The following is a 14,726-nucleotide window of genomic DNA, read 5'->3' on the forward strand; positions in this document are numbered from 1 at the left end:
CTCCAAACATCTACATCGAACTATAAAACTTGACTTATCCATTTGAATTCTAATAAGCAACTTGAATTTAAACTTCTAAAAAAAGATTTTTTGAATTTTCATCTCCCAAACCTCCTCTTCTACTTCCTGTTTCAGTAAATGGCACCACCATCCACTCTCAGAGCACACACTAGTAGCTCTCTTTCCTCCTCTTCCCCGTTGAATCCATAACAAAGCTCATATTCCAGAAACATGTATCTGTAAGAGATGCTGCGAGGTGCCCTCCAGCGCCCTCTGCAAGGCTGGAGGACTCATTTTCCTGCTGTGTTGTGAGCTGCCACTTCACCGTCCTCTGTCCTCTCTAGAAATTGCTCTCAGCTGAAGAGAACTACCAAGGTTCTAAGGTCAGACCCCACATACAGTGACCAATGCTTAAGGCTTGAGTTCCTCAAGTAATCATCACAGGACGACTGAAAGTTGTCCCAGCTGCTTTGCTCCTGGAGTCAGCAAGGCCTTCGTTGACCCTGCATCTCCTTTCCCACTCTCTCCCTCTGCCCTTTCTGCTTCCTCCCCTGTCCCACTTCCTTTTCACAGGCATTGATCCTTGGGTTAAGAAGTTCAGGGGTGACTATTCCTCTTTTTCTTTCTTTATTTCTCCATCTGGAGCCAGTGCAGAGATAGAGTTCTTGATAGGCTTCTTCTGTTTGCTAGCACAAATATTCCTCCTGGGCCACCTTCAAGTGTCCTGGGTTAGGGTGGGATTCTCACATTTAGCCTGCCCAGTTTCAGTGGCCCAAGGCTTGGTCTTTCATTCTCCACTCTGCTATGAGGATTTGCCTTCGGGCAGTACCAAGGTTTGCATTTGCTTACACTTCACATTCAGTTCTCAGTTTACTCTTCCTTTTCTTATTCCTTTTTTATGCCTTTGGGATATATCTTACTTTATTGCAAGCAAAGCTGTGCATTAAAAATAAGATTATTGTAATTTATCCAAGACCTGGTAGTATACTACTATATGAGGAAGGTTTTTAGAATATCTAGTTCATATTGCTATAAGCAAAAGCCAAGAGTCATCTTTTAAAAATGTAAAATAATTTGTATCACTTTTCTCCTAAGGTCCTCAAATGGCTCATTCTTACACTTAAAATAATGTACCAACCATTCTGGTTGACAAAGCCCAGAGCTTGTTCTGACTTAGCTCACATCACCCTGCCCTGCGCCTTGCTGCTCCTCAAACACAGTGACCTCACTCCTGCCTTGGAGCCTTTACATCAGAGGCAGCCAACCTTTTTATACCTACCACCCACTTTTGTATCTCTGTTAGTAGTAAAATTTTCTAACTGCCCACCGGTTCCACAGTAATGGTGATTTATAAAGTAGGGAAGTAACTTTACTTTATAAAATTTATAAAGCAGAGTCACAGCAAGTTAAATCATATTATATGATATGTTTATTATAATAATTACTTACCAAGTACTTTATATAGTATTTTTACTGTTTGGCAGAATACATTTTTATAAAACAGCTTACTATAGTTAGATCTATCTTTTTATTTATACTTTGGTTGCTCTGCTACCGCCCACCATGAAAGCTGGAGCGCCTCCTAGTGGGCGGTAGGGACCAGGTTGCCTACCACTGCTTTACATCACACTCTCAGTGAGTGGCCTATTTTTCCCCCTTCTTCATGTGGCTGGTTCATTCATTTTTTTTTTCATTATTTTTTTAATCTTATTTTTATTAATTTTAATGCAGTGACATTGATAAATCAAGGTACATATGTTCCGAGAAAACATCTCCAGTTTATTTTGACCTTTGATTATGCTCCATACCCCTCACTCAAAGTCAAATCGTCCTCCCTCACCTTCTATCTGGTTTTCTTTGTGCCCCTACCCTCCCCCTACTCCCTCCCTCTCCTTCCTCGCCCCCTCCTCACCCCTCCACCCCACTCCCTGTTACCATCACATTCTTGTCCATGTCTCTGAGTCTCATTTTTATGTCCCATCTATGCATGGGTTCATATAGTTCTTAGTTTTTTTCTGATTTACTTATTTCACTCCGTATAATGTTATCAAGGTCCATCTATGTCATTGTAAATGATCCAATGTCATCATTTCTTATGGCTGAATAGTATTCCATAGTATATATGTACCAAAGCTTTTTAATCCACTCGTCCTCTGACGAACACTTGGGCTGTTTCCAGATCTTCGCTATTGTGAACAAAGCTGCTATAAACATGGGGGTGCATTTCTCCTTCTGGAACCGTTCTATGGTGTCCTTGGGATATATTCCTAAAAGTGGGATGGCTGGGTCAAAAGGCAGTTCGATTTTCAATTTTTTGAGGAATCACCATACTGTTTTCGACAGAGGCTGCACCAGTCTGCATTCCCACCAGCAATGCAGGAGGGTTCCCTTTTCTCCACATCCTAGCCAGCACTTATTCTGTGTTGTTTTGTTGATGAGCGCCATTCTAACTGGTGTGAGGTGATATCTCATCGTGGTTTTAATTTGCATTTCTCTAATGATTAATGATGTTGAGCATTTTTTCATATGCCTATTGGCCATCTGTATATCCTCTTTGGAGAAGTGTCTATTCATTTCTTTTGCTCATTTTTGGATTGGATTGTTTGTCTTTCTGGTGTTGAGATTTACAAGTTCTTTATAAATTTTGGTTATTAACCCCTTATCAGACATACTGTTCTCCCATTGTGTAGTTTGTCTTTTTATTCTGTTCTTATTGTCTTTGGCTGTGCAAAAGCTTTTTAGTTTGATATAGTCCCATTTGTTTATGCTGTCTTTTATTTCCCTTGCCCGTGGAGATAAATCAGCAAATATATCACTGCAAGAGATGTCGGAGAGCTTACTGCCTATGTTTTCCTCTAAGATGCTTATGGTTTCACGCCTTACATTTAAGTCTTTTATCCATTTTGAGTTTATTTTTGTGAGTGGTGTAAGCTGGTGGTCTAGTTTCATTTTTTTGAAGGTAGCTGTCCAATTTTCCCAACACCATTTGTTGAAGAGGCTGTCTTTACTCCATTGTACTGCCTTACCTCCTTTGTCAAATATCAGTTGTCCATAGAACAGTGGGTTTATTTCTGTGTTCTCAGTTCTGTTCCATTGATCTATGTGCCTGTTCTTATGCCAGTACCAGGCTGTTTTGAGTACAATGGCCTTGTAGTATAGCTTGATATCAGGAAGTGGGATACCTCCCCCTTTATTCTTCTTTTTTAAGATTGCTGAGGCTATTCATGTTCTCTTTTGGTTCCATATAAATTTTTAGAATATGTGATCTATATCTTTAAAGTATGTCATTGGTATTTTAATTGGTATTGCATAGAATTTATAAATTACTTTGGGTAATATAGACATTTTAATGATGTTTATTCTTCCTAACCATGAGCATGGTATATGCTTCCACTTGTTTGTATCTTCCTTGATTTCTTTTATCAATGTTTTATAATTTTCTGAGTACAAATCTTTAGGCTCCTTGGTTAAATGTACTCCTAGGTATTTTATTTTTTTGGTTGTAATAGTGAAGGGGATTTTTTCCTTAATTTCTCTTTCTGACTGTTCATTGTTGGTGTTTAAAAATGCCTCTGATATCTGAGTATTAATTTTATATCCTGCCACCTTGCTGAATTCATTTATCAGGTCCAGTAGTTTTTTGACTGAGACTTTAGGGTTTTCTATATACAATATCATATCATCTGCAAATAATGATAGCTTTACTTCTTCTTTTCCAACTTGAATGCCTTTTATTTCTTCTTCTTGTTTGATTGCTGTGGCTAGGACTTCCAGGACTATGTTGAATAAGAGTGGTGAAAGGGGGCACCCCTGCCTTGTTCCTGATCTTAAGGGTATTGCTTTTAATTTTTGCCCATTGAGTATGATGTTGGCTGTGGGTTTGTCATAGATGGCTTTTATCATGTTGAGGTATGTTCCCTGTATTCCCACTTTGCTGAGAGTTTTGATCATGAATGGATGCTGGATTTTATCAAATGCTTTTTCTGCATCTATTGAAATTATCATGTGGTTTTTCTTCTTCCTTTCATTTATGTGATGAATAACATTGATAGATTTATGAATATTGTACCAGCCTTGCCTCCCCGGAATAAATCCCACTTGATCATGGTGTATGATTTTTTCCATATATTGTTGGATCCGGTTTGCTAATATTTTGTTGAGGATTTTAGCATCTATATTCATCAGGGATATTGGCCTATAATTTTCTTTCTTTGTATTGTCTTTCCCTGGTTTTGGAATCAGAATTATGCTTGTCTCATAAAAGGAGCTTGGAAGTCTTCCTTCCTCTTGAATTTTTTGAAATAGCTTGAGAAGGATAGGAGTTAGTTCTTCTTTGAATCGTTGGTAGAATTCACTTGTGAAGCCATCAGACCCAGGACTTTTCTTTGTTTGGGAGTTTTTTGATAACTGTTTTGATCTCATTTGGTATGATCGGTCTGTTTAGGTTTTCTGATTCTTCCAGGCTGATTTTTGGAAGATTGTATGTTTCAAGGAATTTGTCCATTTCATCTAGGTTGTCTAGTTTTTTGGCATACAGTTCTTCATAGTATTTTCTTACAATCCTTTGTATTTCTGTTGTGTCAGTTGTTATTTCTCCCCTCTCATTTCTAATTTTATTTATTTGAGTCCTCTCTCTCTTTTTCTTGGTGAGTCTAGTTAAAGGTTCATCAATCTTGTTTACCTTTTCAAAAAACCAGCTCCTAGTTTCATTGATCCTCTGTATTGTTTCTTTAGTCTCTATGTCATTTATTTCTGCTCTGATCTTTATTATTTCCTTTTTTCTACTACATTTAGGCTTTACTTGCTGTTCTTTTTCTAGTTCTTTTAGATGCAGGGTTAAGTTGTTTATTTCAGCTTTTTCTAGCTTCTTAAAGTGTGCCTGTAGTGCTATGAACTTCCCTCTCAGTACTGCTTTTGCTGTGTCCCATAAATTTTGAGTTGTTATATGCTCGTTATCATTCGTTTCTAGGAATTTTTTTTTATTTCTTCTTTGATCTCATTCTTGATCCATTCGTTATTTAACAACCTGCTATTTAGTTTCCATGTGTTTGAGAATTTTTGAGCTTTTCTGTTGTGGTTGATTTCTAATTTCATGCCATTGTGAGCAGAGACTATGTTTGATATGATTTCAATCTTCTTAAATTTGTTGAGACCGCTTTTGTGCTCTGACATGTGGTCTATCCTAGAGATTGTACCATGAGCACTTGAAAAGAATGTATATTCTGCTGCTTTAGGGTGAAAGGTTCTGTAGATATCTATTAAATCGAGTTGATCTAGTGTTTCCTTTAAGTCTGCTGTTTCTTTGTTAATTTTCTTTCTTGAGAATCTATGTAGTGATGTTAGTGGGGTATTAAAATCCCCTACTATTATAGTGTTGCTGTTGATCTCACTCTTTATATCCATCAAAGTCTGCTTTATATATTTAGGTGCTCCTATATTAAGTGCGTAGATATTTATAATAGTTATATCTTCCTGTTGGATTGCTCCCTTTATCATTATGTAGTGGCCTTCTTTATCTCTTACTATATTCTTTGTTTTAAAGTTCATTTTATCTGATATAAGTATTGCTACCCCAGCTTTTTTTTTTTATTTCCATTTGCATGAAATGTTTTTTTCCATCCTTTTACCTTTAACCTATGTGCATCTTTTGTTTTAAGGTGTGTCTCTTGTAGACAGCATATGTACGGGTCCTGTTTTCTTATCCATGCAGCTACCCTATGTCTTTTGATTGGATCATTTAATCCATTTACATTTAAGGTTATTATTGACATGTAGTTGTTTATTGCCATTTTATTCTTTAAAGCTGTATTCCTCTTTTGCTATATTCTTTTCCCACTTTGATCTGTTTACACCATGCCCCTTAACATTTCCTGCAGCATTGGTTTGGTTGTAATGAATTCCTTGAGTTTTTTTTTGTCTGGGAAACTTTTTATTTCTCCTTCAATTTTAAATAATAGCCTTGCTGGATATAATAGTCTTGGTTGTAGGTTCTTCTTCTGCATTACTTTGGATATTTCTTGCCATTCCCTTCTGGCTTCAAGTGTTTCTGTTGAGAAGTCTGATGTCATCCTTATGGGGGCTTTTTTTGTAGGTGATAGCCTTTTTTTCTCTTACAGCTTTTAATATTTTCTCTTTATCACTTAGCTTTGGTATTTTAATTATGATGTGTCTTGGTGTAGGTTTCTTTGGGTTCCTTTTTAGTGGAGTTCTCTGTGCTTCTTGAATTTGTGAGAGTTTCTCCTGCATTAATTTAGGGAAGTTTTCAGCTATGATATGATTGAATAAAGCCTCTATCCCTTGTTCTTTCTCTTCTTCTTCAGGAACCCCTATGATGCGGATGTTATTTCTCTTTATGTTGTCACAGAGCTCTCTAAGAGTTTCCTCAGACTTTTTGAATCTCTTTTTTTCCCCTCTGCTTTCATGCCTTCATTCCAGTTGTCCTCCAACTCACTGATTCGATCCTCAGCTCCATCTATCCTGTTTTTAATTCCTTCCATTGTGGTCTTCATTTCTGATATTGTATTTGTCATCTCTGACTGATTCTTTTTTATTATTTCCATATCCTTTTTTATACTTGCTATTTCTTTATTTAGGTGTTCGTGATGACCATCCATTGTTGTTCTAAGATCCCTAAGCATCCTTACAATCATTATTTTAAACGCTGTATCCGGAAGTTTGATTATTTCCATATCACTCAGTTCATCTCCTGAAGGTCTCTCTTGTGGTTTCATTTGGATTGCACTTTGTCTTCTCTTTGTGCCTAGGTGTCTGGGTGTTTTCTTTGTAGAGCTGGTTGAGTCTATGTTTGGTGTTGTCTGCCTCTAGTTTTTGCTTGTGTTGTTTCTAAGTCTTCTTGGGTTGGCATCAGCTATTATTTGTAATCCGCTTTAGGATTCAGGCTGCTTTGAAGTCTTGATTTGTTTGTTTTCTTAACAGGTGATTGTCTTGTTTGCTGATCTCAGCAGGGGGCTTATTTGAAATGGTATCCAGGAATGCGGTGGGTGTGACCTGAGGCTCTGAAGTCCTCTTCTGCCAGTTAATCTTTATGGGGGCGGGTTGCTTTCTCAGCTTCAGTAGGGGGAGGTGTATCTCCATGGAGACCTGAGTTATTGCCCTTCCTCCCCACTTCTTGTTTTCAGCTGTGTCTTGTTGTGCTGATTGGAGCTGGAGAGATGTTTGTATCTCTGTGACCTGAAAGTACTTTTGTATTTTGCTTTGTGGAAGGATCAGCCCCTCCCCCAGTTATGGCTGCCTCCAGCACAGAATGAGTCAGCTTTTTATGTCATCACCTATATTCCTCTCCCCTTCACCATCTGTGTCTCTCTTTCTCCTTTCTTTTTGGAAGACAAGTGGGTCCTTTCAACACACCTCGCTACCTGGTCGCCAGGCAAGTGGCTGTGAGCAGTATTTATGGCTCTTTTCCTTGGAGTGAGAGCCCAGCTTCACCTCCCCCCACCCCCGTTCCTATAAGCAGGGGAGATTCAGGTGCTCCCTACCAGGTTTGTTGTGGCTTCTTCTTTGCTCCTTGATTTTTGAAAGCTGTTCTTGTAGTCCAGATTTGGTTTTTCATGCTGATTGTTCATAAATTAGTTTATAATCCAGGTTGGTGGTGTGAGCTGGGAGTCTGTGTGTCTGCCTACTCCGCTGCCATCTTCAGGTCCACAATTGTATTCTTTATACAAGTTTTCCAAGTACATTTACACCAGGGGTCGGGAACTTATGGCTCACGAGCCAGATGTGGCTCTTTTGATGGTTGCATCTGGCACGCAGACAAATATTCTGCTTCTTTCCCTGGGGCAGAGGTCCGCAAACCCACTGGTTCATTCTTATCATTATCATTTGAATGCCACCTTTTCAAAACAGCTTCCTTGATTAGCCTTCCTATTTTTCCATTATCACCACATTTTAATTCTCTCTAAGGTACTTATTATTAGCTGACATTTTCCTGTTCATTGTCTCTTTTTTCTATAAGAACCTAAGACAAGCAAGGGCCCTTGCTTGTCTGGTTTAGCACTATCTTCTCAGGGTTTAGAACAGTACCTGCACACAGTAGGGACTCAATACTTATTTGTTGAATGACTAAAATTTAACATTGACTACTTATTCTCTTTAGACAAGACTTAGATACTCCAGTGTCCACTACTGCCTATGACGTTCCCAATCCAGCTTACTATTTTACTTTTAAGTTATTTACCTACCTGGTTTCATAAGCACTTGAATTTTCAACCCCTGATCATAAATGTTACTCTGATTATCTTTAGCATTTTGAGAGTAGAAGCTGTGTTTATTTATTTACTTATTTTTGTTGTTCTTTCAATGGCTTGCATAGAGTAGTGTTATTGGAAGTAGCTGGGTTCAGGGAAGCCCATTGCATTTAGCCAATCAAGGATGAACTGGACTGAATGGTATATGAGTGTCTTTAATCAGAGATACCGGTAGCCTGAGAAGGCAGGGGAATTCTGTCCATAAAGCTGCCTTTTACACTAACTATCCTGGTGTTGCCCATTTTTATAAGGTTCACGGGCTGTTAGTAATGGTGTAAGAAACAAAAGAAAAAAGGAAAAAGTTCATGCAGTTAGTCATGTGACAATGTGCAGGAGGTGGGGGTTAAGTTGCAGGAATATTTTAGCACCTGAGGTGAGGCCATGGAGCCATCCTCAGTGCCCAGGGCCAACTTGCTCAACCATTTGAGCCATGGCTGTGAGAGGGGAAAAGAGAAAGAGAAGGAGGAGGGGAAGAGGAACAAAGTAAAGATTGAGCAATTAATTCAATATTTCAGGTCAAGTTTTACTTGAACAGTCTGGCTTTTTACTTATCAATTTTACTCCAATAAGTATATAAAGATTTAGCTGAAGATATGTTTATATTTGGCTAGATATGTTTATATTTTGGGGGTGTTAATCATGCCTTCTTCATGAGGGACTTCTATATCTAATAAATGTCCGCTGGAGCCACATGTTAGGAAATCTGACAGCAAGGATATCTTTTGAAGATAGTTACTTCATTCAAATCATCACCTGTGGGTGATAACTTTATAAGTTATATAAATGTCTAATCATGGGTTTGTATACCTGAAACTAATATAATATTGTACATCAATTGTAATTGAAACATAAAAAGAAAAAAAAGAAGTGTGAAAAATTCAGTAAAAAAAAGAATCATCACCTGTCCCTGGGTCACTGAGCAAAAACAGACACGGATGCTCCGAATGTGTGCCACACAGCCAAGCAGTCTTCAAAATAACAAAATCTTATTTTTATTTTTTACAGAAATTCAGGTATTCCAACAAATTTCTTTACATTTCCTGGACCTTAAAAAAATTACACACAACTTTTGGACGCAATACAACAGAACAGAATGAGAAAGGGAGTCGCTTTATTTTTTTTTAAAAAAAGATAAAAACACGCTTCTTATAATGAATTAACATTTAGTGATTTACATGTGTATCACTTATGTACAAATGGTACATCATTAATGAGTCATCTTCAGAGCACTGTGGTATGCTAAATTACACTTAGGCTTTATGATAAAAAATTTTTAAAAACATTTGCATGTGGATAAAAAACACTTTTTCAACTTTGTAAACACCACTATTAGTGATGTAACACTCCCAATGGAATCTGTCATTTACATGGATTAGAGAAAGCCAATCCCTTCTATTTTTATTGCAGATAAAGTAGAGAGGTACCTCCCTTTAAATTAAAGATGAATTCTTGAAAAGTTGTGTGTAATTAAATTTAGTTAAGTAGGATGTTTTGAATGCAGAGAAGGAGCTAATATTTAAAGCAAAAAACAACTCCCAGAATGGTTACTTTAGAGATATAAGTATAGCCTAAATTTAGTTCTTTAGAAAATCCTTTGTGAGTTGGGTTTCACTGATTTGAACATGCTTGTAACATACTTTTAGCCATTTGAAATGAATCTCATTTGTGGTGAAAAAATGGCTACTGTCAGAAATATTTGGCAAAAATAGGTGTGTGGTCCTAATGGAGAGAAGGTGACACATATCAATGGAGTCTGTATCACTTCCTGTATATCCTCCATTGCTGCTCCAGACACATAGGCTAATTTTATCTTAATTTTGAATCTAAAACTAAAGCATGTTTTCTGCTTAAGTATAGACCATGGTTTGGATTACACTGATTATTCCTTCATGTAACAATTTAGCTTACATACTGGCAGGATACATGGTAAGGGTGGAAGTGGGGGGAATCTGGGAGCAATAGATTGTTGCAGACAACTGGTCAGTTGTAACTACCTTCAGACGCTAACCAACTAAAAATTTTTTAGTATTTTTGAAATCAATATTAGTAAGCAAAAAGGCAATTTATTCCTACCAAGTGTCTTTTACCTGTATAAGTATATATTTATTTATTTCTAAGGCTATTAAATTATTATTTATTTATTTAGTACCACTTGCTATCATTTAGAAATAGGTTTAATGGAATTATTATTTTTTAAACAAAAATGAAATGCCTGTCAGTAAAGGAAAAAAAGGGTAAGGATTTCTCATGATATGTATGGCAAAGAAATAGAAAAAAAAAGATATTTCATATGCCTATTCATAAAGTGTATTAAAGTCCTATGCATATACTAGGGAGAATTAGAAAAAGTATTTATTTGATAGCAGCCTATATGTTACATTTAAGCATTGAAGGTGAAAATGAGCTTTCTATATTTTTCAGAGTTCCTTGATGCTGTATCCTGAAAGATAGGGAAATCTATGTTACTCAGGAATCTATCATGTAAAGATGTACTTCCTGTAATATACAGCTCGATGGAGTAATAGTACACATCAGAACACTTTCTCAGTAATAACTTGGACTGATATTAAACTGAACACAGACTTGGTAAAACTTTGAAGCATTACATTTCTTAACTGAGTGATTGTAACTAATTACACAGTGAAATAATGAACAGCAGAGATGGAGTAACCAAAATTCATGACTCCTGTGAAGATATTCAGAGGCATTTTCTAAGATGCTTCCACAATAAATGATGCTTAATCATCCTCTTGGCTACTGAGATAGAAATATGTTAGGATTGACTGCCTTTTTAAAAATAATGTTGAAAGATTAAAGCTTTTTGTTTTTAGTTTGATTTAAAAAAGGACAGTTTACAAACCTTAGTACATATTTTACATATTAATTCTATCACATTTATATTCCTCTTTCTTGAAATATTTCCTGACTATGATTTCCCATGAACGTAATTTCTTGTGAATGTTATCTGATCATATGCAGTGATAGTTTCCAATGAGCTGGGGTTTAATCCATAATCACATCTCCATCTAGAAAATCACTCCCATCTCCGCCAATCTAGATTTGACAAGTGGATGTGTCACTCTTGGTCATATCCATCTCTGTACTTTGATCTCTGCCAGGCATCTTCCTTCTTGATGTTGATGTACAGAAGCTGTTATTAGATTGGTATAGCTTGTGCTCATTCTAAAGAATATTGGCTTAGCAGAACTGCAGAAAGGGCAGGGAGGAGGTGGGGAAGAGAAAGAGAAAAGAAAGAAAGATAAAATGCATTATTTTTAAGCAAGATTTTCATGCGTATTTATCACTGGAAAACCACACCAACAAATGGTGCAAATGCACTTTTTTTTAGAGAAGACTGAGAGGTTTCTGTTTCATTACTAATAGCATAGTCTTCTGGCAAGTCCCCTCCCCCCGACATCTGTATTTTCCATATCTGGGTGAATGAAGGTTACAGGCTGCTCTGAAGAAGTAAGGAATAATGGGAAATAATTCCAGATATCACTATTTTTTTTCCCAGCATAGAAAATGACTCACTTGAGTGTCTTCCTTTTCCTGCAACTTTTATTTATTATACAATCAGTATCATAACAGCTAGGAAAGAAATAATTATAAAGATGAATCATTCACAGTTCAATCACCTTGAGAAACCAACTGTTTCTATTCTTTATCTAAATGTGCACTTGTCTTATATAATTAGAATCATACTATAGATGACATTTAAAACAAGTTTCTACTTTTCTACTGTCTACATCATCATCATCATCAATTTTTAAAGGCTGCATAATATTTCATTCCATTGTCACTCCTTTTCATTCCATGCTTGATATTCCATTCTCCACTATTCAACCATTGTCAGATATGCAGGTAAACTTCATTTTTAAAGATTATTTTCCATAATGAACATATTTGCTTATAAAGCTCTATTCTGTTACATTCTTTATTTAGGACAATCTCAGTGGCTGGCCGCTTTCCTTTTTCTTCAGCATACTGGGATTGTGCCGGTATTGATATAACTAGACTGACTCTGTTCTTTGGACGAATTTCATAGACTTTGGCACTATTAATCAGGGCTTAAGGGCACTCTTAAATATTGTGAAGATGGGTAAATGGGCCTAACTGGCCAGATTTGGGCTGAAAGAAAACAACCTATTGGGTTTTGCATCACAGAGAACTTAGAAACATAAAAATAAAACAATTGGCCCATTATTCAGTTATAGTCCTGTTCCATATCACAAGATAAGATTACGGTGCCTGAATGAATGTTACAGAATCCTCTTCAAGACTCTGTTGTTTCCAGTATTTATGCCCTTGTTTACCAACACACTTAAAAATTGTGTGCACATTATGACTTTAATGAACTTCTCTCAGTAGGAGAATTTAGTTACTTTAATGTACCCAGGCTACCCAGAGGATAATTGAAATATAATCATGTCATAATGATGATTAGTCTGTAATGATTTTCTGAGGTTGAATCATTCTGGCAGAAGCCCTATGGAAGAGAAAGATTTCTTCAGATATTATTAAAAGCAACACAAGCCATCATGGATTTTACACAGTGCCATGGGAGTTTCTGAACCTAAAGTGGTCTCTCCTCTGGTGCCATCAAGGTGCTCTTGCTAGATGGAATCCAAAGTCAAGTTTTTGAGCTCAGGATTCCATTACTCTAGCATTCTTCACTTTGGGTATATTTTCATTTAAAACCCACAAGCTGAATGTCTGGGTTTTCCAATAAGATCCATGAAAGAGGCCAGCTGGGGTAGAGGGAGGGGAGGACAGGGTGGTAAACTTTCAAGGAGAATAGGAAAATGAGTGTTGAAAAGTGGCTATGTGGCCTGATTGGTTGTGGCATAATAAATAGTGTCAACCTGGGATGCTGAAGTACTAAGTTTAAAACACCAAGGCTACTGGCTTGAGTGTGGGCTTATCCTGCTTGAGCTCAGGCTCACCAGCTTGAGTGCAGGGTCAATGGCTTGAGTATGAGATTATTGCCATGGTCCTATGGTTGATGGCTTGAGCGCAAAGGTCACTGGCTTAAAGCCCAAGGTCACTGGCTTGAGCAAAGGGTCACTGGCTTGGCTGGAGTTCACTGGTTGAGGCATGTATGAGAAGCAATCAATGAACAACTAAGATGCCACAAATTCAAGTTGATGCTTCTCATCTCTCTCCCTTCCTGCCTGTTTGTCTGTCTCTGTTTCTTTCTCTTGAAAGAAAGAAAGAGAGAAAGAAAGAAAGAAAGAAAGAAGAAAAAAAAAGAAAAGAGAAGAAGAGAAAGAAAGAGAGAAAGAAAGAAAAGTGGCTATGCTTGTGAAAGAGAAGTTAGCGTGTGGAAGTTCTCAGGGTTCTATGTGTGTGATACAGGGGAAGAGGGAGGCAAGAGGGTAGCCCCCATTTTCTTGAGTTTGCAAATAAATATACTCTTAATTTCATGATAGAAAAGCCTGCTATGGTGTCAACCACTTGTTGGCATCCAGAAACCAGAGACTCCCACTTTCTCTTTCCCTGGCTCTATGTCCCCGATTTGGCTTTATGAAATCATGGTGGGCTGGCTGGGGAGAGAATAAATGGCAGTGGAAGGCCTTTAGATCATCTTCCAGAGCACTAACACCAAAGCCTGGGGATATGAAAGCTTCCTGCAGGGTAGGTATCTCCCTTGTAGGAAGGGAACATCTCACAAGGGTTCCTGGTTCCTGTTTACACCCCATCATTTGGGCTCACAGCTCAGGGGCTGACCAGGATAGGTCATTTATCACCATTCCTTCTTAGATCTGCTCTGGTCTTGGGTCACCTGTAGCCTCCATGTGGCCAAATCCCTCATTGGATCCCTCACTGTAATCTCACTACTGATTACTCAGCCCCCTTCCTGCTTTTTAAAAATTTAATCATTTTTTATTTTTTAATCATAGTTGACATATAATATTATATATGTTCATATAATATTACATACCCCAATGATTAAACATTTTATAACTTACTAAGTGATCATCCCAATAAATCTCGTACCCATCTGACACCATACCTAGTTATTAGAATATTACTGACTGTATTTCCTATGCTGTACTTTACATCCCCATGATTATTCTGTAACGACTTAATTTGTACTTCTTAATCCCTTCACCTTTTTCACCCATCCCCCCCTCCCCCACTCTGGCAATTGTCAAAATGTTCTCTGTATCTATGACTCTGTTTCTATTCTGCTGTGTGTGTTTTTGTTTTGTTTTTTTAGATTCAATTGCTAATAGATATGTATTTATTGCCATTTTACTGTTCATATTTTTTATCTTTTATCATTTCATGTAATACTAGTTTGGAAATGATGAAGTCCTTATCTGTCTTAATGGGGTTTCTTTAAATCCCTAGTTGTAGGCTTTCCATTCTGCCAGATTTCAGGTGGTACTGAATGATGGTTGTTCTGTAGTTTAGTTGCAATTTTGATGTGCTTGTGGGAAGAGGTGAGTACCGCAT

The 14,726-nt window shown here is 37.3% G+C and overlaps 1 protein-coding gene across 2 annotated transcripts in view; it reads right to left on the minus strand.

The window, feature by feature from the left end:
• Nucleotides 1-9,309: 9,309 nt before the first annotated feature.
• LHFPL3 (LHFPL tetraspan subfamily member 3) overlaps nt 9,310-14,726 on the minus strand; it is a 733,304-nt gene continuing 727,887 nt past the window's right edge. For both annotated transcript variants that reach the window (XM_066354170.1, XM_066354171.1), the window contains one exon: nt 9,310-11,471. In XM_066354170.1, the coding sequence (XP_066210267.1) occupies nt 11,443-11,471 (29 nt within the window). In that variant the 3' untranslated portion in view covers nt 9,310-11,442. The remainder of the gene's footprint in view (nt 11,472-14,726) is intronic.

The sequence above is a fragment of the Saccopteryx leptura genome, chromosome 12, assembly GCF_036850995.1.
Source record: "Saccopteryx leptura isolate mSacLep1 chromosome 12, mSacLep1_pri_phased_curated, whole genome shotgun sequence".
In the NCBI taxonomy this organism is placed as follows: domain Eukaryota; kingdom Metazoa; phylum Chordata; class Mammalia; order Chiroptera; family Emballonuridae; genus Saccopteryx; species Saccopteryx leptura.